Below are 26,405 nucleotides of genomic sequence, written 5' to 3' on the forward strand. Positions count from 1 at the left end.
TTGACAATAAAACTACAATGCACTTCCGTTTCTTCTGTTGACATTTTTCCGAGGCCCTGCAGTTTTTACTTTTTTTTCTTTTCAGTCGCTTTTTTTATTTCTTCGGTTGCGGTAGTGATTGTGTGCTACTGTGAGTTTCGGGACGTTTTTCTTGGTGAAGTCCCACGAAAAAAATCTGGATAACTTGGCATCTTTGTGGTTAAGTACGTGTCTATACGGCGGACAATGAGCTCTAAAAAGTGTGCGCGGTGTGAAAAGACGGTGTATCCTCTTGAAGAATTGAAATGCTTGGACAAGGTAAGCCCTTCTTCAGCGCTGTCGATTAGCATCTGCAGAACTTGCTGCTTCAAAAATCGAAGCAAGGCCATGCGTCTTTCGATCTCTGCCCTTCGGCAAAAGCTGCCGCGCTTGATATCCTGTTGCGCTAATCCGGATCTAGCTGTCCGGTCTCGATGACACTCCTTCGGGACGTGCCAAGTCGTGTAGTACCTGCGGACTGCCGTCACAGTAATCTTTATTTTCATAGCGAGTATCCAAAGTACCGTCCGCACAGTTTCCAGGTGTGGCACCTACTTCGCGACACCTTTTTTTCTTTGCTGAATAGTTTGGCAAAGTTGTCACTTCTAAATTAGGGCATTATGACTGCTTGCGGTTCACGTTTCAGAGGCACAAGGTCGATGGGGGCCGTTTCTGACGCGTTCGGGCGCTCTTTGGCGGCGCCCCCAATCGTGAGAGCTAGTTCGCTGCACCAGACTCCCGGTGACGCCGATTTCACGATCTTCTTTTCCCCTGACCGCGCTCCAAAGAACGGGTGTGGCCGCAGAGCGTTCTATACGCGGCAAAAGCATCGTTTAGAGTGCCTTTCGAATCGAAATGACGATTGTATCGTGCTTCCTGACAGATATGGCACAAAGGCTGCTTCAAATGTCAAGAATGCAACATGACACTAAACATGAAGACGTACAAGGGATTCAACAAACTTCCCTACTGCAGCGCGTGAGTACGCAGTTCTCACTTTTTTTCGCTTACGAGCTACATCTGCTGCTTGCTGCGAAATTGTTTCCGTTCTGAGCCTAGCGCACATCTCAAGCGTAAAAACAAGGAAAAAAGTGTGCCACACACTTCACCAAATAACGAAAACGCGCGTCAGCTCTCTTTGATTCACTGAAGCAGGCGTATCACTTTCCCGCGAACGCGGAAAAGTACATTTTTAATATAAGCTCTGCATGGAGTGCACAATTTTGTGCCCGAGTATTAGGGCCCTCACTCACAGAGTTTTAATTTCCAGCTTGTAGGAATATTCTGAGTACTTGTTTATTATTATAGCTGGCGTTCTCATGCCTTCAAAACATTTGGTATGCACCATCCTTGGCATGCACTGTTAAGCTAAACATTTTGGAACCTGAAAAGTAAACCTTCGTATTTCGGCCTCAACTTTCAAAAAGAGTTTGCCAAACTCTATGGGTCAAAGGCCATGTTTCATTTCTTGCTTCTGATAATATGCAGTTTAACTTGACAAGATAATTCACTCGAGCTACTGAGTCAGTTTACAAAGCACACTTTCAGCGCACCCTGCGTCACATGAAGATTTCTTGGGGCTCAGATGTAGCTTTAGAAATTGCGTTTCAAATTACTAGGCATGGAAACTCTCTTCATGCCTCGCAAGGTGGCGATTCCATTATTTTTTTTTTTGCAAAAAATTTCTGTATTTTTTTACGAGAGATAATGAACAGATATTCTGACATGTATATTGGTGGGCAAGAACCAAAGTACCTCGTCAAAAATATCACCAAGTGCTTTGGCTTGCTCTTGTTCCAAAAGAGATATGTAACAGAGCTTTTAGTTGTGTGCATCTGTTAACATTTTTTCAGAAGTTCCTGCTGCTTACTAAGCAGATTACTTGAATTTCTCATAATTGGTTATACATATTTGCAGGAGCAGTGTAAAAAAATTTGCAAGTCTTGTGTTTGATTTATTGCTGAGCATATTGGCATGTTTTGTTACATACAAAAAAAAAAACAGATTTCCTGAAGTCTGTCTTTGAAGAAGCTAAGCCCTGTGAAATTTTGCCTCTTCGTAGCTTTGAATGTTACTGTCACTGCAACAGGTATGAACATCTGGGTGCAGACTTTGGTGACTTTGTCAGACCCATTATCCTAATCTTTCTGGAGATGACATACAGGTTGTTGCTGCAAAAGCCCTCGACTTCGGGCCCCACACATTGAGCTCATGACCCCTGTGCCAAACCCTTGTGTATGAAGTTTTTATTTCCTTCCTTTCTATAATATATTCAATGTGCTATAGTTAACTGTACAGTTACCTGGTAATCTCGAACCACAGATGTATACATTTTAGGATAAGCTATTGTAGAAATTTTTACTAACATCAGAATGGCTAGCCTTCTAACCAAAAGAGTTAATAGCGCTTGATGTAGCATGTCATCTGCTTTGCAACAATCCTTAAAAAATGCACACACACACACACACATACAAAATTCACACTTCTACATTTTCCAAAATGATGATGGTTAGTCAGTTCTATTGCTAAAGACGAAATTGCTAAAGACAAATAAAGCAGAAGTCAGAAGGACACTGAAGGAAGAGAAAAACAGCTTTTTATGTATTCGTACATTGCTCTTTCACAATTCAAAATTGCCACGTTTTTCGTAAGAAGACACTTGTTAAGCTAAAAAATGCACAAAAAAAGTGGTGGGTGGTGTCATAAATAGCGCCAATTCAGAAAACAGAAGAAAAGGCGACGACGAGGTGCAGGCAATGTTTGAAATGATGCGAGCACCATAATGTGAAACTCGTGACCCGAGCTGTGATCGGGATGCAAGCAACGATGCGCAGGGATTGTCGACGTAGACCTTGCCAGCAAGCACATTGGCGAAGGTAGTGGCAGGGCTTTGACCGGGTTACAGTGAGGCAGTTTGGGAGGCAGCAACCGCGCACAGGATTCCCTACGTTGCAGGCGCAGGCCCCCCTTTAGAGCAAGCCGCCGAAGACAGTCCCCAGTGGGCCACATCGCCTCTGGGTATCATCGAACACCGCTACGCCTAAGTTCTATGCCACGTCAGCAATAAGGTCAGTAGATGACTACAACGGGCAGCAGTGGCGTTGATGGTCAAGAACATTAATATTCCTGACAGGAACACAATGTGACTGAGCATCGACTTTGGCTTTGTAAGATCGCCAAGTAAGATCATCAAACGGGAAATTGGGCGAGTTGGTGTACTTGCATCCTAAACGAATAAAGCTCAACAAAAATGGGGATGAGAAATAAAAGACAAACTACAGTAAAAACTCGCAACTAAACTTTATTCCAAGAAGAAGCAGAATAAATAACATACGAAAATGCAAACACAGGAAAGAACCATCGCACAAGCTCAAAGTGACAAAACTCGACAAAAGGCTATGTGGCTGACGAACCGTGTAAGCTATCTGTGAAATATGAAACTTCTGCACCTGATGTGTTAGAGAAGGCTGGCTAATACAATTATCCCCTTCCAGTGACATATAAATAGCTTCCACGCAAGGCTATATGGCTGACGAACCATGCAGGCTGGCTAATACAATTATCACCTTCTAGTGACATATAAATAGCCTCCGTGAAAGGCTATGTGGATGACGAAACATGCAGGCTATCTGTGAGATGTGAAACTTCTGCGCCTGATAGTGTTAGGGAAGGCTGGCTAATACAATTATCACCTTCCAGGGACATATAAATAGCTTCCATGCAAGGCTATCCAGCTCAAAATGAATTGCAATTTTTAGATTATTTTTTATGGAAGAAGATCACCTTTGTTGGGATTATTGCTTCAGGGCAGTTAAGCCATTGCTTGCTTTTTCATCTGATCACACAAAAGTTGTAAAAATGGCATTAGTTTTGCATGCATTCAATCTTCATTGTTTAAACCTGTTACCACAAAATGCAACAGAGTTTCACAAAGCAGGTTTCAAGACTCAAGGAAACAGGATACCCTGAATGGCCATCACGAGGGCCTGCAAAAAAGTGGTAAGAAGGTAAAGGCTGGGCAGAAGGAAACAGAAGTTCATCACTGCACAACCAGAAATAATTTAGCCGTGATTCCTTATCGGCATAGGTTGTCGCACGAGCTTAAATATGTAATAGTAGATACAAAGTCGACATTGTTTTTAGCATTGGCCAGAAGTTGCCGCGAGTATGTCCAGCTGTGCAAAGGAAATTGAGCAGAGAAAATTATGACACAAGGGAACAATGTGTGATCAAGCACAAGTATAAATTCATTGAGTGCCGAACCAATGCACTATACAAGATTCCTTGATCTTGCAACAAGGTTAACATTGGGCAAACTAGTCGTTGCATCAATATAAAAATCCAAGAGCGTGCGCGTAATGTAAAAAACGGCACAGGCTCTCATTTGGCGATTCATTGTCACAGAAGTGGTTGTAATCGTTATGTTGATAATCTTGCATCCCCACAGAGACCAATAGTCATGAGAAATCATGGAAGTGATTTATATGTCACTGGAAGGGGATAATTGTATCAGCCAGCCTTCTCTAACACATCAGGTGCAGAAGTTTCATATTTCACAGATAGCTTACACGGTTCGTCAGCCACATAGCCTTTTGTCGAGTTTTGTCACTTTGAGCTTGTGCGATGGTTCTTTCCTGTGTTTGCATTTTCGGATGTTATTTATTCTGCTTATTTTTGGAATAAAGTTTAGTTGCAAGTCAGTGCTGTAGTTTCTTTTCTTTCCAGTTTCTGTTGCACTTTATCTATTTAAGATGCAAGTAAGATCGACTGTTAATCCAGCAGCTGCAAGGCCAGTGTTATGGACCATGAATCGGCAGTAAGAAGGAACTTGATGGGACCATTCAGATTGGTCATGTAGGTATTTCGTGTTCTTGTGTTTGTTTTACAGCAAAAGCTGTTATGAGATCACAACACGGGTCACAGGCGGTGCCGTAGTTGTCCGACGCCGCCGGTGTCTGTAACCAATGTCGCACAAAATAAGGAAAAAACTCAGATAATAAACACCGAAGACATGTGGTGATATAGTGAGATATGAACCCGGGTCCACTGCGTGCCGGCCCAGTATTCTATCATTGAGCCACGCCGGTGCTTGGGACTTGTTCGCAAACTTTCCTTAGGGAGGCTTGATCTCTGGGAAGAAATCGCGTTAATATGAGTAATAAAGCGTTTTAGAACAGCAAAGGAACAACCAGGCATTGCAATGCAAATCGCTAACGAGTGGGTCGTCCAATGCTCTAACACATTACAAAAGCTTGTTCTTCATCACCTATTATCTGTGGCACATACCCACTTCAGGCGTAATTCTTCGTCGTCAGCCACTGAATGCAACACAAAATTCGTTACAAGTATTTAGCAGATACCATGCTGCTCCGAAGAATGACAAATGATACCAATGTATATGCCGGCCTACTATGCAGAAATTATAAATATTTGTGGCATAGTGCGTATCCAGCAAGTGTACTTCTAGCATTTAACCAAACAGTGTTAAGAAAAGGCTCTGAGAAGCGGCCTTTCGTGCTTTCGCTGTGGCTGTGCTGCACCTTCTGCGCAGGCCTGGCATTTTTTTTTTTTTCAGATTTATCTGTATTTCTTTTCGCGTTGTGAGTGTCCTGCGATTGCAATGTATTGTGCCGTTAAGCATGTATTCCGTCAGTCCTTCATCCGTGACAAATAGGGACACCACATTGCAATTGCTACACCAAACATTACAACATCATAGATTTTGACGGCATTGGCTATCTCCTATATAGTTTCTAACGAGTTAATACATTGTCCTCTGAGGGGGCTGTACACCTTAAATACAGAGTCCCAGGAAATTTCATTCAGCCAATGTCACCTAAATATACAATATACGTGTTTAAATCTGTGATGCCTTGTGCGGCAATTTCACAGCAAAACTCAAAAACAAAACTTTGGCTTAGATTTTCTCTTCTGTTTACATATTATGGTGAAGTTATTACTATTAGAGTTCTAAGTGTGAAATTTATCTATATTAGAGGGTTCATGTGGGTTTTTTTAATACTCTTGAAAACCTTTGCATTTGAAAAGTTCGTTTTCAGGGTGTTGAAAGTGCTGGAATTTGCCAAATCCTTGAATTTCCTTTTTTTACACATTTTCAATAAGCATTGTCACACATTTCAAAGTGCATTATTTGTGATGCCGTAAATGCCGCAGTGGACATATGTAATGTGCCCATAATAAAAGAAATACAAACATTAGTTGCTTCTGCAAGGAACCAACACCGTGCATATCTACTAATGATGATATCTGGAGTCTACGTCTCAAAACCAAGATATGATTATGAGAGAAGCTTTGTTGACATGGAAATGTTGACCATCTGATGTCCTTTAGTGTGCACAGGCTTCGCACGCTACACAGACCTCTACCGTTTCGTCTCCCACTGCCAGGAATGAACCTGCAACCATCGGGTCTACCGCCGAGCACCATCAGTACTTCCACTGTGGCAGACAACACTGCATTTTTGGGAACTGAAAAGGCAGAAGGATGAGAAACAAAAAAAATGTAGCATTGAGAAGGTCGAAATGCTTATAAAAAAAAAGAAAATTCGCTGCTGAGGAATCCACAGCAGACTAATATCCAGAAAAAACAGAGGCAACTAGCGACCTGGTGTGCATCATCAAGCCAAACAGCCTTAGGAAGACTGCCAAGGCCAAGCCGCAGGAGATAGGGGACATTGATATGGAAATTCGGGAAAAGCAGCAAGGCGTAGCATAATAACTGTTTCTTAGTTTTTCCTCTCTGAATAAATGTTTGTGTCTAGCGTTATATAGAAAGCGATTATCTATGCAACTCTAAGAAAATATGATTGAGAGTTGTTTAGAAAGGAAACGTTATTTAAGCCATGTTTTTGATGTCTGCTCCAGTGATGGTGCCCCTTTTTTGAATTCTAGTCATTTCAAGCCTCCATCCGTACCCAAAGATGTGCTAATTGGATTTCTAACAGACAATGTGTTCCTTGAAAATTTTCACACATATCCTTCCTTGAAAACCCTTGTTGTTTTTGTTTAAATGATCCCTAATTTTAACCTGTTTTACTTTAGTGTCCCTTCAATTCCCCAACACCATGGAGTGAATGACCTGGTCAAGCAAGAAACAGATTAGAAACCTGGGATAGTAATTCTTTTGGCGAGTGTATGATACATGTTCGAACTAACATTACATAGCACTTATACCCCTGTCACACGTGCCAAGTTGAGTGCACTTTGAGCGAGTGTACTAACGCTCATAAAATGTCATTTTGGTGGTTCACTTCTACACGAGAAAGTGAAGTGTACTTTGGAAATGATGGCAGTGGCAATAGACGGACTTGTAGCACAACGTATATTTGTTATTTTCGTGCCTGTGTCTCATCGTCAGACCAAGCTGTCTTCGTGGAAGTAGCACCTGTGGCACACGCCATCTTAAATGACTAGAGAACAACTCACCTGCACATGTGCAAGAGTGCCTGTAAATAAAAATGGGACAGAGGCAGTCATTGCACAGCATGTGCTGCCGTATCCGCCTAGCGGACGTGGCCGCAAACTGCCCGACAGTGAAAGTAGCCAGGTTTTTTGTTGAATTTTATTACTTGTTCTGACACATAACAGTATCCCTCATAACAAAAACAATGCTTGAAAAATTGCATGAGCACCGCTTTAGCCAACAGCGTATTTCTGTACAAGCCACAGGTACCGAGGCTACACACTTCATCGCAGCAAAGTGAGGTTGGCGAGCACAATTGCCAGCAAATGTGTTGGCCACAAGTGCGGCGAATAACACTAAACTTTCTCATGTGACAGCGCGCAAAGGACACTCGCGGCGAAGTGTACTCGCTCAAGTGCACTTCAGTTGACACGTGTGACAGGGGTATTAGTGTATTCTTCTCTTTGATCTGTTTTGTACTGAACTGTTACTAAATTTTAATAATTGAAAAGCCTGGAGCGATTTATTTTTAGGTTATGTCAAGTTGAATAAAATATGGACCCAACTAGGGCTAATACAGATATCACTATATGTATGAGTAAGATCAAAAACTGAAAAAAAAAAAAAGGATTAAGAAAATGCATTCATACAACCTTAATGTCGTAACTGTGTTGGTGGGGTTATCCTGTAGTGGCTCCAATCACCTTGCGCAGCAGCCTAAACATTGGCAGGTCCCAACTGTTGACACTTTATGATTCTGGAATTGACACGCTAAATGTTTTCATCTGGCCGAAGAGGGCATTACTGATGTTCCCAGAGTCCAATGGACCTACAAGGTGCTCAAGTGTGAAGTGTTGTGAGTGATAACTGTTATGTACTTGCTCCCATGGTAACCCTGATTGCCATTGTAACAAGAGCCTAATTTAAATAAATGTGGGCATAAAGAAATGTAGAGAAAATTCTTGAAAGGATTTTAAGATCTAAGTGCCTGTCAAGGAGTGTGCCTTTTGGCTACTCTGCTGATGCTACGCCACAGATTCTTAAAGTGTGGAAATGCTACCTAACGGTAAACTGTGTCGCTCACCTGTTAGCTTTAGTGAAATCACCTCAATGAAGCCAAGAGTGAGGTGCAGAAGAACGATAAGGGCACTGTGAACTGAAGTTGGTGAGACGAGCAGCTTTTTGCATGTGTAAGTGGTTTTTTACTGCCATTATCCCACACAACAGTTCATTGCTTACTTTGTATAACAATTCGGGCAAGGTTTTGTATCACTGGTCCACAATAAGAGTGAAACTGTATTTATGAGCGAGTCTTTCGGGACAACTGTTGTTTGTTTTGAATTTTTCAGTCACTGTCCGCAGGCCAAACACACAACAGTGGCAGACACACCAGAGGCCAAGCGACTTGCAGAGAATACTCGCATACAGAGCCAGGTATGAGTTGGTTCAATCATGCTGCTGCTTTTCTTGTTTGTCATTGTTTTGATTGTGTGCCTCTCTGTTGCTTAGCTGCCTTGTGGCTCCTGAGTAAGTATTTCCGTGCATGTGGTCAAATATTAAGAACACAAGAATCTGCCACCTTTTTTCTTGCTTCTTCGTTTTCTTATTACCACTTGGTCTTTTCCCTTGATTGCCCTTTGCACGTTGCACTTGTTCATATTGGCTGGACAATGTTAATATTCATAGATAGCATTTTGAATTAATAGTCGTGCTATTTACCGTCCGGGGAAAAACACGAGGGAGTGGGGGACTCGGGGAAATTGTGCTCCCATCAGGAAAACTTTGCTGTAACTTCCTTTTAAGTGCGAGTATTACAGTATTCGAATTGATTCGAACTCGGTGGCCATGGTGGTCTACTGGCTAAGGTACTCAGCTGCTGACCCGCAGGTTGCGAGATCGAATCCCGGCTGCGGCGGCTGCATTTTCTATGGAGGCAAAAATTCTGTAGGCCCATGTGCTCAGATTTGGGCGCACGTTAAAGAACCCCAAGTGGTCGAAATTTCCGGAGTCCTCTACTATGGGGTCTCTCATAATCATATGGGGGTTATGGGACGTTAAACCCCACATACCAATCAACAATCAATTGATTTGAATTTAAATGATTGAAAATGTCAAAGGATTCAAAATGAACTAATAGGTGTGCACGCAACCCCCTGTAAAATGATTTCACTGCAGTGTAAAAGTACTAACCTTACTAGCCTGTAAAAGCACCTTGCGAGGTGTGTACTAGAGCAGTGATTTCACTCCAGCTCCAAAGTGTGCCAAATCAGATTTACTGGGCCTTACTGATAATAGGAACAGAAATTGCACCAAACTGCGCCAAAGCAAAGTCTCTGGTTCGGGGGCATCTATCACCGTCATTAGCCGCGCAGGCGATTCAAAACATTGGCAAAGCTTGTTCTTGGATCTGCTAAAATCACAATCATGTACCTAGAATTATTCCGCTGAATAAACAGCGGTCGTGCATGCATCCTAAGTAATTAAGGATGGTATGTTGGGTGTCGATGCAACTTCTGATGTGCAAGTCTGCTTAATGGCCAAGTGCGTGTGCCGCAGGGGCTTGTGACATTTAGCCCAATTGGTAGCCTGAAACTGTGGCGGTGATTCATTGGCGGACATCTTACGTTCCAGGAACACTTTTGAAGAGTTGCGTGGCAAGTAATTGAAGCAATTTTCACCAACAACTGCACACGTGCCACCAGAATGTCATGTCTAGTTCTGGACATCACAATCTAATTTTCCGTGCTTTGCACCCACAAAACAACACATGAGCAGTGGGAACAGGTTGACACTTTCTTTAATATACTTTATTCACGAATCTTTATTCAGAAGTGCTTTTCGGTAATTCTTTCCTCAAGCATATCCGCGTTCGTAATCGCTGCTGCGGTTAAAAGCCCTAAAGGACCCTGCTCTCTCGAACTCCACATTGCCAGAGTCGGAATTCAAAATTTTCGTGTGCTTTTTTTTTAATTTCATCTGATTAATAAAACTATGCGTCCTGGTCGAAGCAGCTGCAATTCGGTTTTAATATGCGCAGCTTTCAGTAGTGAGGCCATCGCTGGCTTATTTGGTGTCGGAAAACCCTCTGTGAGGCGGCTGCGCTTTGCTACATGTCTGTCATCTCTCACCTTGCAGGTTCCAGGGTCAATAGTTGACGGTTTATAAAAAATTGAACATCACGTCATTGCATTGAGTGCTTCGTTTTGCGGGGAGGGGGGGGGGCTGCATCTCTAGCAGGGCACAGTCGCTTGTGCGCGCTATCTTGCTGCATAGTGAGATGGCTGGTAAACTTTCAGTGCTACTAACCTCTGCTTCACGCTTAGATAACTGACAGCACGAAAACCGCTTTGGCACCTGAAGTGATCATTGGCCCTTTAAGCAGCATTCTACTGAGCTATGCAATATGGGGCCCTAAAGATACAACTTGTTAGTTTCACTTCAGCTCTTACCAATGAGTGTGATACCAGCAAATTGTCTTGTTATACCAAATTATAAGGCTTGACGTCATCTGTGAGGAGCGCTAGCGGCAGTGTTGCCATAGTTACTCTATATGCTACTTTTAGGTAGCACCTAAAGGTAGCATGTACAGTAACTTCAGGTCGCCATTTCGAAAGTTCGCGCACTCGCTGCATTCGCAAAAACTTGCTTCACGTGCAGTGTGCGATATTCGTACGGTGACTAAAATACTTGCTTTTGTACGTGCTCCTATAATTTGAAACCAACTAGAAGTCCTTCACTGTGATTATTTGAGGATATCCGCTTTAGTACTGTAATTTTTTTTTTTAATTTTTTGCCAACGTCATCAATAAATAGTTCCTTGCACATTGACAGATTATGTTGATAGCATGCAAGAAGTCTATTCACTGATTGAGCATTGATTTATTATCATTCTTGAAAAATCAATGAATCCTTATTGTATGCCCCCCCCCCCCCCCCCCCCCCGCGGTGGTCTAGTGGCTAAGGTACTCGGCTGCTGACCCGCAGGTCCTGGGATCGAATCCTGGCTGCGGCGGTTGTATTTCCGATGGAGGCGGAAATGTTGTAGGCCCGTATGCTCAGATTTGGGTGCATGTTAAAGAACCCCAGATGGTCGAACTTTCCCGAGCCCTCCACTACGGCATCTCTCATAATGATATGGTAGTTTTAGGACGTTCAACCCCATATATCAATCAAATCATCAATCAATCGTTATTGCATGCGGGGGCTCTAAGAAACACGATGCGGAGGCTCTAAAAAGTGGTGCGCCGTCCTTGGCAAACATAGCTTCAGCCAGTGTAGTAGCATCTAGTTCATGCCATTCTTTGAAAGTTCTATTTTATACGAAAGAGGCAAAGACGCTAGCGTTAAACCTCCAAGAAAAGCTTCAGAATCAGTGCAGAGGAGGAACCAGCATGAATCCTCTTGCTAAAAGGATTGCACAACTAAAAAGCGTGAGCGAGCGGACGCTGTAGTAGTGGGCGTTTGAGAAAGAAAGAGCGGGCGCCAAAGAAACGTTGCAGATGCCAGCACAAAAAGAAGCTTGGGAGTGCTGCGAAGGACTGTGCACTGTTTATTTCACAGAAACGAGATCCCCACTGTCAGCCACTTCAAAGAGGACAGCGAGCTGCCATCCGTGTCGACGGCAACTATGTTCAAGATGTTAAAGAAGCTTGCCTTTTATTTATTTACAAGTACTGCTGTCCCATGCCTGGGACATTGCAGGAGCGGGTACAGAAAAATCAACGAAAGCACAGAAACAAACAATAGTGCGCACAAATTTATGTGACTAACACATAAAATTTTTCCCGAACTCTACAGTGTTCAGTCTACGCAATGCACCATCAAGCTTGTTCCAAACTTCCACCACATGCGGAAAAAAAGAGAATTTGAAACAATCCAAACGAGACCTGAAGTGTACAAGGTTCAAAGTGTCTGTACTACGTGTTGTACGTGCTGGTATATCAGCGAAAGATAAGGGCGCGTGAACGCGGGTCATTTTGTGTACAATCTTGTGCAACAAGATAATACTCTCACGTGTACGGCGGTGTTCCAGTGAATGAAGTGACAACAAATGAGCATGTGAAGACGAGAGAAGTCCCGATCATAACGGTTAAAAACTAACCGTATAGCCTTATTCTGCACAGATTCTAACCTGTTTTTATCTTGCTCAAGATGAGGCGACCAAACCACAGAGGCGTACTCAAGCATCGGTCTCACTAGTGTCTTGTAGGCAGTTAACTTACAATCTTTTGTCGAGTTTTCCAGTCTTCGCATTAAGTAACCAAGTTTCCTTAGAGCTTGACAAGTTATCTGATCAACATGTTTGCCCCATTTAAGGTTATGTGTAAAGGTGATGCCTAGGTATTTGAATTCACTCACATGTGCTAGGGTGGACCCATTGTAGTTATAACTGAAACTGAGAGGCTGTTTTTTATTTGAGAAAGTCATAGCTACAGTTTTCTTGTAATTTATGGGCATTTGCCACGTTGAGCTCCAATCGCAGAATAACGAGAATACGTTGTTGAGGACTGACTGGTCTTGAAAGGTAGTAATGCAGTTATACAGTACACAATCATCGGCATACAGACGTATGTTTACAGGGGTTCCAGAGATGACATTAACAACATCATTAATAAATATAATAAACAAGAGGCCCTAGCACAGAGCCTTGCGGCACACCGGATGCGATTTCAACAGGGGATGACTGCACCTGGTTGAAAGTAACGAACTGAGATCGAGAACGCAAGTAATCCGCAATCCAACCGAGTAATTTAGAATCTTTAAGAAAGGAACTAAGTTTTAGAAGTTTTTTATGGCATACGTTGTCGAAAGCTTTCAAGTAGTCTATGAAAATTGCGTCTGTCTGACCCCTTTTGTTAAGTGATGTGGCAATGTCATGGGTGAATTCTAGGAGCTGCGTTGTTGTAGAAAATCCAGCTCGGAAGCCATGCTGACACCGGGACAGAAGGTTGTTTGCATCCAAATACTCAACAATATGTTTATGAATGATATGTTCCAGTAGTTTACAGCTTGTTGAAATTAGGGAAATTGGCCTATAATTTGGAATGAGCTGCTTATTGCCAGATTTAAATTACGGGACAACATTAGCTGTCTTCCAAAGTATGGGAACAGTGGCTGACGCAAACGATTTATTAAAAATGACAGTCAAGTAACGAGCGCACCATTCGGAGTACCGCCTCAAGAACGTATTAGGAATGCCATCAGGACCGGAACTTTTAGTCACATCTAATTTTAGTATCAAATTGTGAACACCTGAACAAGAGATTGTGATGTCTGGAATTGTAGACTGAACAAAGTTGCAAGCATAATCTGGGGTAGTGCCATCATCACGAGAGAAAACGGACTTGAAATAGTTGTTGAAGCTTTCTGCAATAGTGTTAGAATCGGAGCATGATTGGTCATTTATAAGGAAGCAAGACTGAACAGATGACTTCGGGTTAATAGACTTCCAGAATTTGGTCGGGTTTTCTACCATAAACCGTGACAATGTATTGTTGAAATAGAAATTTTTCGCTTCCTGCATTTTCGCCTTCAAAGTACACTTCAAAGAATTAAGCAGTGGTGATCGCGCAGCTGACAAAAGAGGACGACCTTTGCGAAGTCGCTGTACACGGCGAGTTAGTTGAATGATTTCCCGTGTGTACCACGGATGTTTTGGATTGCGTTTAATGCACTTTTGAGGCACAAACTTTGATATGCACTCCTGCACAATACCATGAAAATGACCAAGGAGTACATTTACATCACTGTGTTCACTGCTAGGAAAAAAATCTTCAAAACTAGATGACAGCGTATCGATAATAGAGTTGTCATCGGCACGACTAAAATCAAGCACACGCTTAAATTCAGGTCGTTTTGGCGGGCACGCTATGTTGAGGCAGGCATTTACAGCATTGTGATCAGACAAACCTGTGACAACCTCACTGTGGTATCCCTTTTTGCAAGATTCGTTTTTGCAAATTCCAACATAAGCGGTCTTGAAATGCACTCTTCATAGAAGGGATATACATTGTGCAGTCTCGCTGTCGCTACTTGCGCCAAATTGCGGAGTTGCGCCGCCAAAGTAGGTTGATCTTTTACATCGACGAAACGTGGCTGGCCACACTAGTAGACAAGTGTAGGTTGGTGAAACCATAAACACCGTCCATAAAGTGCGTCGATCCAGGCTGTCTACAGGCCTTGAAGACTCTAGTGTTAAAGGTGGCCGACACATTGCGACTCATACCCCGGTCACACGGCCACCCGCGAACACCGTCTAACTCCCCTGTCCTAAGGACAAGGGAGATGCGGTCTGTGTCACATGGCCACCCTCACGCAAACGAGGGTAAATGGAGCATTTTGCAAAGGAGGTTCGACGATCTCCCTTTGCAACAAAACAAGTTACTCTTGTTCCCAGTAGCTGCAGGGAAAAAAAAAAAAAAAATACGAGCGCTAAATTTCCACAGTGACAACAATGAATATATTTTGGCAATAATAAACATTCTTTTGTTGCAATATTCATTCATAACGTGTGTGTCTTTACATGTATATACAGCCGCCAGAGTGCAGCTTAATACTCTCCTCACCGATGCCATCCACACCGCGCCTCGCGACTTGAGTCGGGCCGGGCACGGCCATTTAAAAATATCCATGTGTGCGGTTGTAGTCGTCGCCGTGTTAGCGTGTGCCCGTGAGTGTGACTGACAGCGCTGCATCATCGTCACCTGCTTCAACGGATGCAGGAATGGGTAATGGAACCCGACCTAATTCAAGGGTAACTTGGAGTGCGCTCACGAGCAAAGGAAACGCAAGAACTTTCATACACAAACTACAAAAACAACTAGTCGTTGAGCGTGGCACAATCGTAAACAAACATAGCGTTATGCACAAGGAGGCCAGCGTCACTGCCAGCATCGCTACATTTAACGAATGCATTTTAATTTGAAGTATTTCTAATGCTTTGTTCACTTCAGATGTACTTAATACTGCATTTTTGTAAAAACAACAAAGATTCACAAAAAAGCACCTTGCGAAACTCAAACAGCGCCAGCTGAGCCCCCTCGCGCCAACTATTGCAACCTTGTCATTGCCGTGTGACACTGATACAACTAGGTCGAACTACCTAGCGGAGCTTCACGTTGACGAAGTTTAGCAGAGTTTGGTGACGGCTGTGTGACAGGTGCATCTTTGCGGGAAAGAAAATGGATTTGCGGAAGGCACAGGTGAAGTGTTTTTCACAAAAAAAAAAGCTCAGGTGATTTTCACCATGAGAAGAATGGTGACAACTATGAAAAACGGTTCATTAATAAATTGCGAGAAAGTGCTAATCTGCAGTGGAAACCTCTTCTCTGTGACTTGTATTCGTCTCTTCCGAAGCCTACAATTGCAAATGTGCGCTATGAAATGTGCCATGTTTGTGTGAATGTTTGGCAACTGTCGTATTCTCCTGTGTCTCTTTCTATTGGTAAGTGTAGCAATATGACGATGCGTCAAAAAGAAACCTGCTGGTACAATAAACGCATGCCAGCAATTTCGCTCCGTCCATGTCGCACTGACTTTGTGTAGGTTCTGAAAAAAAAAAATCAGTGGTGGCGTCACATTTTTTGTGTACCTGTAAATGAGAATTGCTTACAGTAACACCCGCGATACCCACAACAGTGAAGCATCACATAATTTGGGAAGGTCACAGTTTTAGACCTCAAGGGTGCTTGGACAGTACGTAAATTAAAAAATTATGCCACCACGCATGCGTCATCATGAAGAAATCTCGAGTTGTTAACTGTAGCATTGCTTCCAAATCAAAAAATACTCCATGAAAACAGGCGACATTCAGATGTTCTTATCTGATTCCGCGAGGTGCAATCGCAGTAGCGGACACCTTTTAAATACACAAACGAACAAGCCCACTTCTTGAACACTGGTGTGAGGCATTTCACATCAGGCTGCAACGAAAAGGTAAGGTTTAAAAAAAAAGTATTAAAAAATTTTCTCTTCACCCGACTGGATTCGGACTTCGGTCCACTGAGATGTGAGGGATCTCACGAGGGGGGGGGGGGTGGCACTCAATCGATTAGGCCATAGCTAAAGATGTGCGCGGATTAATGGAACGTAAAGGAAATGGCCTTTATGATTGGTTGAAATGGGCCTAGTCTTCGTAGTGCTGTAACCCGCTTGCTAGATGGAGTATAGATAAGCGATTCTATCTGTACAGCACAAACGGCGCTCACAAATAGCGTAACGGTGGTGTGGCTATCTTGCAGGGCCCAGCGCATGCTCTTATATGGCCGCTCTAGAAAGCGAAGCACTTTTCGAACAGTGTGTTCGCGTTGAGAGTACAATGTAGAAGGGCATACCAGCAGTCTTTAATGCTGCTGAAATAGTGCGCGCGATCAATCCTCACAGTTCATAACGACACCCCCCCTCCCCTGCATTCCTAGTTCCTTCCTGCTTCTTGAAAACAGGTGGTGCGTTCCCCTCTGCTTGAGTAACAATTGAGTGCTGCAGGCCTGTTGCGTGAGGTGATGTTATCACATGCGCCTTTCGTGCAAAGGAGATATGTCTGCTCTTTTTGTCTACTTTAGCCGCGTTCGTCGCCCCTGCTCACGCGCTTTTACTCATGTGCAAAGCACGTGGTTGGGGGGGGGGGGGGGTGTTATTGATTGGGGCGTTACACAAAACATGATGACGACGGCCAGTGACAGCCAGGAAGGGGGGGCACATCGAGAATGCCTTCCCCCCAAAAAAAATCTCCCCTCGCCCCAAAAAAATTCCTCCTCCTCCCCCCGAAAAAATTAAGTGAGCAAGTGTTGAAAGAACCAAATATGAGAGAAAAAAATGCAACCCATTTATGTAGAGCCTAAAATACTGATCCACTGATTTACACTCTCAATTGCTTTACTGTAGTTGCATAGTGGTATGATTTCATGACATATAGGCATTGGAAGATCTTTTTTGTAAGTTGCATTAGTGGAAAAATGTTTACTGGCTACTTGTAAATGTCGTCTTCCTAGCTAGAACTTTCTTTATAGTTTGTATAGTTTGTTTAGTTTTCTTGTGAACTTGCTCTGAGCACATTTTTGCATGATGTTATTGTTTGCGTTAGTCATTTCAGTCTGAGTACTGTGCTTGGCAGGGGGCAGCATATAGTGGAATGGCATTGCATGTTTTTTTGTTTTTTTTTAATATTAGGTGCGAAGCATTTCGTAGCAATCTTCGGCGACTTTGCGCGTATCTATCTATCTAGCCGCCTATGACTTTTAGCTCTCCAGATACCGATAATGGTATCAATACCAAAATTGGCATTGCATAACATGACATGTATGTCACGATTTATATTTCATGGTTTTGCTGCTCTTGCGGTAGTTTCTTTCACATGACTTGTTGCAAAACTGGCATGGTATGACATAGCTGCATGGCGAACGTAAGTGACGGATTCCCCTTGCCTTTTTTCAGCACCCCCCTTGCCCCGCCGGCTGATACGCCAATGAAGACAAGCAACCCGCGCCAGCCGGAGATGTCCTTCGTGTCTCACATTTTAGTCGCGTCTGACCCTAGCGCGTGTTAATAATACACACACACACACACACAAACAAACAAGACTACAGAGTCGTATTTACAGTCGGAGGAGCGTTGCCTTGACTTGGCTCTGGCGTCGATTCGTACGGCTCGTCACGTCTGTGAAGCTCGTTGCGTTGATGGTCTCGGCCGTAAGCTGCACCATCAGGTCCTTACGGTGTCCGGTCCCCGCAGCGTCGGGTCCCCACAGCAGCTGCACCACTTGTCATTCTTGGTGCGCTGCATACGGAGCGTCGCTACAGGTTATTTGGCGCGTGACAACAAGGTTGCCATCGCTTGGCCAAACTGGTTGAACCCCTGGCTGCGCCGCGCCGCTCACAGGGCATTGCTGTGAAGGCTGGGGTACGTCCTTCTTAGGATCTGTGCTCGTGGGGTTTTTCGGCAAACGCATTGCCGCTTCAACCCCTCGTCAGTGCACTTCTGCGTTCCAAGCACCCACGCCTTCGTGCCTCGGTCACGTCGTCGCTTGTGCCCCCCCCCCCCCCCCTTTTTTTTCTTCTTCCTTTTTTTCTAATTTCTCTTTTATTGATATTGATCTTTTTCCTCGCTTCTTCTTCCTCCTCTTCTCGCTTTACCACCAGTTGACATGTTCATGACACACGTGCAAACATGATCATTATGATCAGGGTGTCATGTAAAACATGACTACATGCGACGCTTATAGCGCGCTCGCGGCCGTTTTGGTAGCTTCACATGTACCACATATGGTATCGTGGGACGTGTCTAGAGGACGAAGGTGAATGACACGTCCAAACATGATAATTATGATATGCATGTCATGTAAAACACGACTACGTGCTACGCTCGTAGCGTGCTCGCGGCCTCTTTGCTAGCTTCACATATATCAAATTTTGTATCGCGGGACGTGAATAGAGGACAAAGATAACTGACACGTCCGAACATGATAGTTATGACATGGAAGTCATGTACAATATACTTTACGTCTGCCTCGTAGTGTTGTGCTGATATTAAAGTGACATATCAACCTTCCTCATTTGTGCTTCGCATATCTGTCTTTTTTTCTATGAACATTTGTTCGCCTGCCTGTTTCTTCACAAGTTCACTCCGTGCTCAGGTGAAGTACCACGAAGATTTTGAGAAGCTGAAGGGAAAAGTGACGCAAGTTGCCGACGACCCAGAGACGATGAGGATTCGTCAGACATCGAAGATCATCAGCAATGTTGCCTACCATGGCGAGCTGGAGCGCAAGAATCTCATGGAACAACGCCGGGGGCTGCTGCCACAGGATCGCAATGGCCATGGTGATAGTCAAGGTTTATTGCCATCTTGACTGTAACATGCTTTCTAAGAGAGGATAATTTTGTCACTGAAGATGTATTTTAGTCTCTCTTTTCTTGAAAACTTTCATTTGCTACCTATCACCGCAGGTCATGGCTGTGCACTATTATTGGTCATATGATAAAAACTTTGGTCTCACTTGTTCTGCCTCTTGGTTTGGTGAGAGCTCTCGTAAAATGTCCGCAGCATCAACCCCCGAAAGGGCACTCAACACATCATGGCACACAAGTGTTAGATGACCCTGCATATCATGTCACCATATCTTCAATTTGCGCTTACTCAGCTTTCAATTCGTTACTATTTTTTCATGTACAGGTGCTGAACAAGAGCCGGCCCCCTGCGACATTGCTCAGTTTCGTGAGTAGCTCTGTGCTGATTTTCTTTCAGGGCCATCCTCACTTGCTTTGACTTATTTACGGGTTGTGTCATATCTTCTGGTTAACCAGCTGGGGTCTTTTTGGAATGCATGCTCTCCTACTCTTTTGGGACATCTGCCGGCTTCTCTCTTACTATTGTGAAAACACAGCTACAGACACTTTCAACTATCTTCATTTTTTTTGGGCTGAAAGGTAGTGCATGGCATTGGAAACATGTCTCCATAGCATATTTTACATGGTTTTGACAGTGGTCATTGAGTTTCTGAAGACTGATTTTTGAGGCTAAAGCCAGATGCGGGCACTGTGTTTGTTGGCAAGTGAGATTGTGTTATCACGCCCGCCCTCTGAGCGACGGAGGTGGGTCGGTTCGTTCGATCCTTGCATCAGTCACGTTCGTCGCTCCTGCTCGCGCACTTTTACACGAGAGTAAAACACAATGCGCGATGGTATGTTATCAATTTGCACTTTATACTAGAGATAGTAACAGCCCATTGAAAGTGTCCACATAATGGCTATTGCAATAATAAGTCTATTCATAAATATAGCTTGGTGTTTAAAAAATGCGGCATTCGCCAAATGTTGCTTTACAAGACGGGGCTTGTCTGAAGTGAATGTTCTCTCTCATTGCCCCAAACATACTCAAAAAGGCCTGCCACAAGAGGCACTTTTGCTTGCCCCCATCTGCCCTGTCCCACCCCTGTATTTTGACAACTCGTTCAGCTGTAAGCAAACATTATTCTGTGTGTGTAGCTCACTCTTGTTTCCTCCTGTGCCTTTGGCTGTGGTTTCTGCATGAAGTGATAGTTTGTGCCTTGATTATAACAGCTAACGGCTTACGTCTCTCTGGGCGAGCTTTCTGGTGTGTGTGCAAACGTGAGGGTGTCCTATGGCGGCAGTGCAGTGTCACTCACCTCATGTTGTGCGCTTCAGCAGTGTGTTTTTCCTCAAGCTCAGTGAGCATGTGCGTGTGTGCACTACTTCCCTCCTCCTCTCGGCAGCCCCCCCTCCTCCTCCCCCTATTGAGGAGCGGCCCAGCAGAACACTCCAGTCAGTCCGGGCAGCCACCGAGTACGAAATGTCGGCCAATAACAACTCTCCCTACAGCTCCAAGCTGCAGTCCACAGTTATCTACACATCCGAGGAAGGACCAGGTACCTTCACTTCCTCCTGCTCTTGAAACTCCCGCCCTGCTCCAAGTCCGGTCCTGCCCTTACACTGTGTGGGCTTGTGTGCTTGTCTTGGAAGGGTAAAGTTGCATGGTGTGGCCTGCATAGTGCTCTGCATCGAGTATAGAGGACTGTACCAGAACTTAGACCCAGCTCTTTTAGTGTTTATAGGCTTCTGCTCTAAATGACAAAGCCTATTGCAGCAGGCACCAGAGGTACAAAAGTAAAGTTAGAACTAAGTCTGCTAGATGGTTAGTGCTAGGAGATAGAACTTGGTATAGGTCGCTAGCTCATGATACCAATACTAAGACAGTGTCTGAATCTCTTCCTTGCACAGCTCTCAGATCTTGCAACACTGCACAGTCTTTTCCATTGGATTGCACTGGATACTTCCCAATATTACTGTCTCGTCCACAATTGTCTGTGGCTTCACTGTGGGAATAAGCACCTCATTGTTTAAGGGCCACTCACCAGGCCCCATACCGAATTTTAGTTAGACAGTGGAAGTTGTTGGGTGTCCGATGTAAAACATTTTGCCGTAAAATTTTTTTGAATCGATTCATCACGAGCGTAGAAAACAGGTTTTTTGCAGCGGCGTGAAACGAGGATGAGAGGAGGCGAGCTCAAAACCCTTGCCGCTCCTCCGTGTAGCCTTCGCAAGCCAAATCTCTTCCCCATTCTCTCAGGTATCCGACCAAGAGGTCACGTGCGCATGACGTGCCTAAACAAGTCCAACCCCCAAGCACGCGAGCGGCGTTACTATGTTGACTAGCGTTATTTTGTGGTCTTCTGCCTGTTTCTGCAGGATGGTTTGAAAACACTGGCTTAGACGCGGTAGAATAGAGGAGCACAATGAGTGCGCGAACGTGTAGGAACGTTCCATGGCGGTCGTCTGCTCTATGCGCAGACCGCGAGTACACGAACGCATGCGGAACGCCGACACATTAGCCCCGCATTTCGTTGCAATTCACGGGCGAAAAATGGAAAAAAGACGCTCACATTCCCCTAATGCGTCTCATTATTTATCTCGAGCTTTATTAATCTCTTCAAGCAACAAATTACATAAACTACGCATGTCATGTTAAATAATTTTTGCCATGTCATGTGCCGCTGTTTGCAACGTCAGAGTAGAGTCGTCTACAAAGAGTACCAACGTCACTGCATTGCCGTGTACGTAGGGCCATTTATATGTGCACTTCATGTTCTCATTCTCTGGGTGCGCGCTGGCAGAAGGGAGGGGGAGCAGGGTTCATGTTAAAATTTGACCCATTATTGCGGCGCGTAGCGTTGCAAATTTTGGTAGACGTGACCATGAACGCTTTGTCTATGCATTTTGCTTGTCAGCTCAAAATTGTCAAACCTGGTGAGTGGCCCTTTAATGAACTGTCTCGTCCACAATTGTCTGTGGCTTCACTGTGGGAATGAGCACTTCTTTGTTAATGATGTATCATGTTAATTTTTTTCAGTTGTATTTCCTTTCTTTTTTTATTTTTTAGGCAATAAAATAGAGCACTCTTGCCATATTTTACAGCTCTGAAAGGAATGGCAGGTCTATCAAGCAAGTTTACCGTAGGTTCTGTTGATTATGTGGTTTCCTCACATTGCCTTGAATGCAAGCAGGAGCTCTTTCTTTTCTTCACTATTTATATTTTTGCACTTCAGAAATTTGACGATGTGCTCTGCTGGCCAAACTGGTTGCTACAGCACTTGGAGAACATTGAAAATGGTGTGCTCTTTCAGCTGATACTGACAGAATGTACTACACACTGCTCTCACTAGGCAGCTCAGTCAGCCTTCTCGATATTGTGAAAAAATTATAGGTGGCTAAATTTATTGAAGCTAAGCATCTTTTAAAAGGGTTCTGACACAAAATTCATGGCGGAGACAGCGTGCGGGATCGATTCCCATGAGTGTGCATACAGTTGGGCCCCTTTATAAGAGACATACTCTGGAGAGCGGGTCTTGTCCCTTAGGTGAGGTGTCCCTAATAAGCAGGGTACCACGTATGCATTTCCTCATCACTTATTTCAATGTAGGCACACTGATGCTTTTACATCAGTGTCTTTTGTAAAGGGTTCGTTCTAATGTATGTCATCTGCAAAACTTCGACAACGAATATAGCTTGGTGGGTATTTTACATGAATTCTGAAGTTTTCTTGCACAATTTCACTCTCGCGCTATTGACGCCCTCAAAAGTGACCCTTGGTGACCTCCCTACTTCCATCACACAAGAGTGCAACAGCTGCGCTAATTTGATACAGTTCCTCATTTTTGCGCCACGCTGCATCAAAGCGCGCCAATCCCACCACCATTTTTGTGCCAATCGCACCACTCTGCGCCAAAGTGCCTGTGTGCTAATTTCACCAAGAAATGGACGCCACGTTCACCACTAGTAGTTTGCGCCTTCAATCAATCCTAGGACATAGCCGCATTGACCCTTACCCTAAACCACGACAGGACATTCGCGAAATGCGATTGACCAGATAAAGTAACGCCAGGCACCCGTCAGTCTGCTGACTGCCGGGGATAAAAAGTGAAGCTCGAAGCGTATGCCGTACTTACTGCACGCGAACAAACTCGACGTAATGGGAACGTCGGCGTTCCTGGTGACCACGTTTAGTTGCCATAGCAGCTGTGCATACCATAGATAAGCGGTGCTGTTGTCAAACCAATCAATGGGCGTGTGCACGTGTTATATCTAGTTAAACCTGCCTTGCAAGCATGTTTGACTAGATAGCGTATGAAGTTGTGCCCTAAAAATAACTCCATTCAGAAAAAAAAAGGGGGGGGGGGGCTGTAGCAATTCGGAAATTTCTTGGCCTTGTTATAACACGTGCAAAACGCCGCTTAATAAGCTACCTTCGCCACAGTACACTGTTCACCTGCAAAAAAGCATTTTAAAGGAGCCCTGAAACACTTTTTTGAGTAACCATAGAATTAATTCACTGGAAAACTGTATTGCCTCACAAATTCAACGCTGTAAAAATTTTAAGAATCCGTCTGGTACGAGCAGAGTTAGAATGATTTGTAACACGCTACAATCGCATTCTCTCTTCGCTGGCCCCGACGAAAGCGCTGGAATTTAAGCAGGGAGGTATGGGAGGGGCAAACAAAAAACTTCACGCACGCCTTGTGACCTTGAGCACTCTTTTTTTTTTTCGGATACGTGGCTTTTTCAATGAGATCGTGCGCACGCGGGTGGACAAGTGACGGTCTCTCGCAACGATCTCTGTAATGACCGAGTGCACCGTGTTCAAATTAGCCAATGGCTGATAGATCGGCTTACTACGAGTGATTTTTGGGCTTATTGCATGATTTGTCAAAAGAAGAGAAAGCAATTTTTAGCTGACTTTGATAACTTATTGTGAATGCCAGGCCGTGTGCTGCGCTATAATATTTGGCTCGCGTGTTGTTGGAAGCCTCTACCACCGAACGGCAGCATTTTCTGACTAGTATGCTCAAAAAGTGTTGCAGGACCCCTTTAAGATTTGGAAGGGACGGTTAGCATTTGTCACTGGACAGAGCATAGTTTGTTCAATTACTCATGTGTATTCGCAGCATTATTGTGAGTACTATTAGTATGAACGCTGACGTCTAAAAATGTTACTGGCACAACTGTGGGCTAGTTTCTTTTTCCACCCCTAAGGTTGCCAGCTTGGCAGATCCACATTTGAATCCTCAGAGTCTGTCAAAGAATTTGATCGGCGTGGCAAATGTGGACTTGACTATCGTTTGCCGAGCGGGGTGTTTCAGAATAGTTTTATTGAAATAGCTGTGTTCATATTCACTGTGCACGATTTTGGGGATGTTGAGTGGTTTGTACATATCTTCACTGCTGTTTCATTTGAAAATATTTGTCGATGCGGATCGTGCGAAAATGCGTCACAGTTCTTTGCGCTGGTGTCGTTGAAATTTGCACATACTAGGGGGTGATAGTTGCACTTGTTGTTTTTGGAGCTCTAAAACTGAAACTGGTCGGTTATGAGCAACATGTAATTAATTATTTGTCCTCCAGCAACACATTGCAGCTAAAAAACGCAAAGCTTGACATCAAAATTCCAGTGCCACTGACGTATTTGTGATTAACAGTGGCTTAGGTATCAAGCGGTCCTAAAAAATGAGAATAGAGAAGCAACTAACATTTACAGTAAAACGTGACAAAACGTTTTGTCACTTGTCAGCTGTGGATGGCAGTTTGAATACGTGTTGCAGCAAAGCATATTTTTGTGTACCAAAATAGGCTTAATTATTTGTTACACATTTACTTCATCAGTGCTAGTGTGTATTTGGTGGTATCAGAGCACTTCTACCTCTGTTTGAAGAATACAACATTCATGTACATAAGTAAAAAGGGAATTTCCAAGACACAGGTTGTTTTAGAGCATGTTGTTTGAAAGCAAAGCAAGTGGTTTGTGCGCATAGCGCATTGATGAAAGTTGACGTAGCTTGTGTCACCTTTATTCCAGTGCAAACTCAGCCTGTGCGCAAGGTCGGTTCAATTGCAGACTACGATCCACTGAACGACAACTATGGCTCTTCTGCCGTAGGATATAATGCAGCACAGTCTCAGCACTACTATAGAGGTGAGTAAAGTATCAGTAATTATTTTCTTTTTCTGCTACAGTTTGTTCATTTCTTGGGGTCCCGTGTTCATGTACAGCATGTGACCATAAAATGCCCAATGGTTTTAGGGCAAGCTATGCGTCATATTGGTCCAAGTTTATTCGCTATTTCAGCACATTTTGACTCGCTCGTTCATGTCAGGTGTCCTAATTTATTCCAGGAACCACTACTGCTATGCAGCGCATGATGCCTTCTCAATCCCAGGTGCCAAGTGGAGTGAGTATAATGGCGTGTTATGTATCCAAAGTCTGAGAAATAGTATACTACCATGTTACTCAAATGTAAAGTGATTTGTGACTTTTCATTGCATCCAGAAAAAAAAATATAAAACCGCAAAAGTAGTGCAAGGGTCAACTTTTTGTTGTATCCAGCAAAAAAAAAGAAGACCACCAATGAAATGTGCACCGGGGGGAAGCATAAAGCGCATTCATTTTTCAGCGGCTGTCCCAAAATGAGGTATCTCGCACGAACTCGTGTAATGCATTGAACTACGTTCATAGGATGCCCATCTGCCGAGCGACATCGCTCGCTTTCAACTGTGTCAGTTTAACACTGGCCGCAGTAAGGCGGTTATGCTGATCTATGACGAAACCAGCGTCATCTTGCTCCAATTCAAAATGGCAGCCTGCAAAGAAGCTTCTGCTGGGGTTGCCACTCGCAGATGGGCACCTCCCTCTCATGAAAATTTTGAGCAGCAGCTGATTTCTTCGTCTGTCAAAATGGCATGCTTCTTGAAGTGAGCTTCACGTGTGGCAGTGACACTGTGCTTCAGGAGCACCGTGGCAAAATGCAATCGCCGTGGTAGTGAACATTGTTTGAAAAATGGATGTGCTTGGCCTCAGCGACCGTATCTATTGACTGAAGTCTTGTACTTCAGGCATTGTTGACTGGGATACAAGCTGGCCTCTGTGTACTCACGGATTTTGTGCCTGCTTGACAAGGTCGT

The 26,405-nt window shown here is 43.9% G+C and overlaps 1 protein-coding gene across 6 annotated transcripts in view; it reads left to right on the forward strand.

Moving 5' to 3' along the window:
- The first annotated feature begins 77 nt into the window (after window positions 1-77).
- Lasp (LIM and SH3 domain protein Lasp) overlaps window positions 78-26,405 on the forward strand; it is a 34,760-nt gene continuing 8,432 nt past the window's right edge. Inside the window, exons 1-8 of one of the 6 annotated variants that reach the window (XM_075892155.1) lie at window positions 78-297; window positions 902-996; window positions 8,790-8,874; window positions 19,070-19,268; window positions 19,609-19,650; window positions 20,669-20,821; window positions 25,303-25,419; window positions 25,620-25,675. In XM_075892155.1, coding sequence (XP_075748270.1) covers window positions 226-297; window positions 902-996; window positions 8,790-8,874; window positions 19,070-19,268; window positions 19,609-19,650; window positions 20,669-20,821; window positions 25,303-25,419; window positions 25,620-25,675 — 819 coding nt within the window. In that variant the 5' untranslated portion in view covers window positions 78-225. The remainder of the gene's footprint in view (window positions 298-901; window positions 997-8,789; window positions 8,875-19,069; window positions 19,269-19,608; window positions 19,651-20,668; window positions 20,822-25,302; window positions 25,420-25,619; window positions 25,676-26,405) is intronic. The other 5 variants (XM_037422388.2, XM_075892156.1, XM_075892157.1 and 2 more) reach the window with 5 other exon arrangements.

The sequence above is a fragment of the Rhipicephalus microplus genome, chromosome 4 (genome assembly GCF_043290135.1).
Source record: "Rhipicephalus microplus isolate Deutch F79 chromosome 4, USDA_Rmic, whole genome shotgun sequence".
NCBI lineage: Eukaryota > Metazoa > Arthropoda > Arachnida > Ixodida > Ixodidae > Rhipicephalus > Rhipicephalus microplus.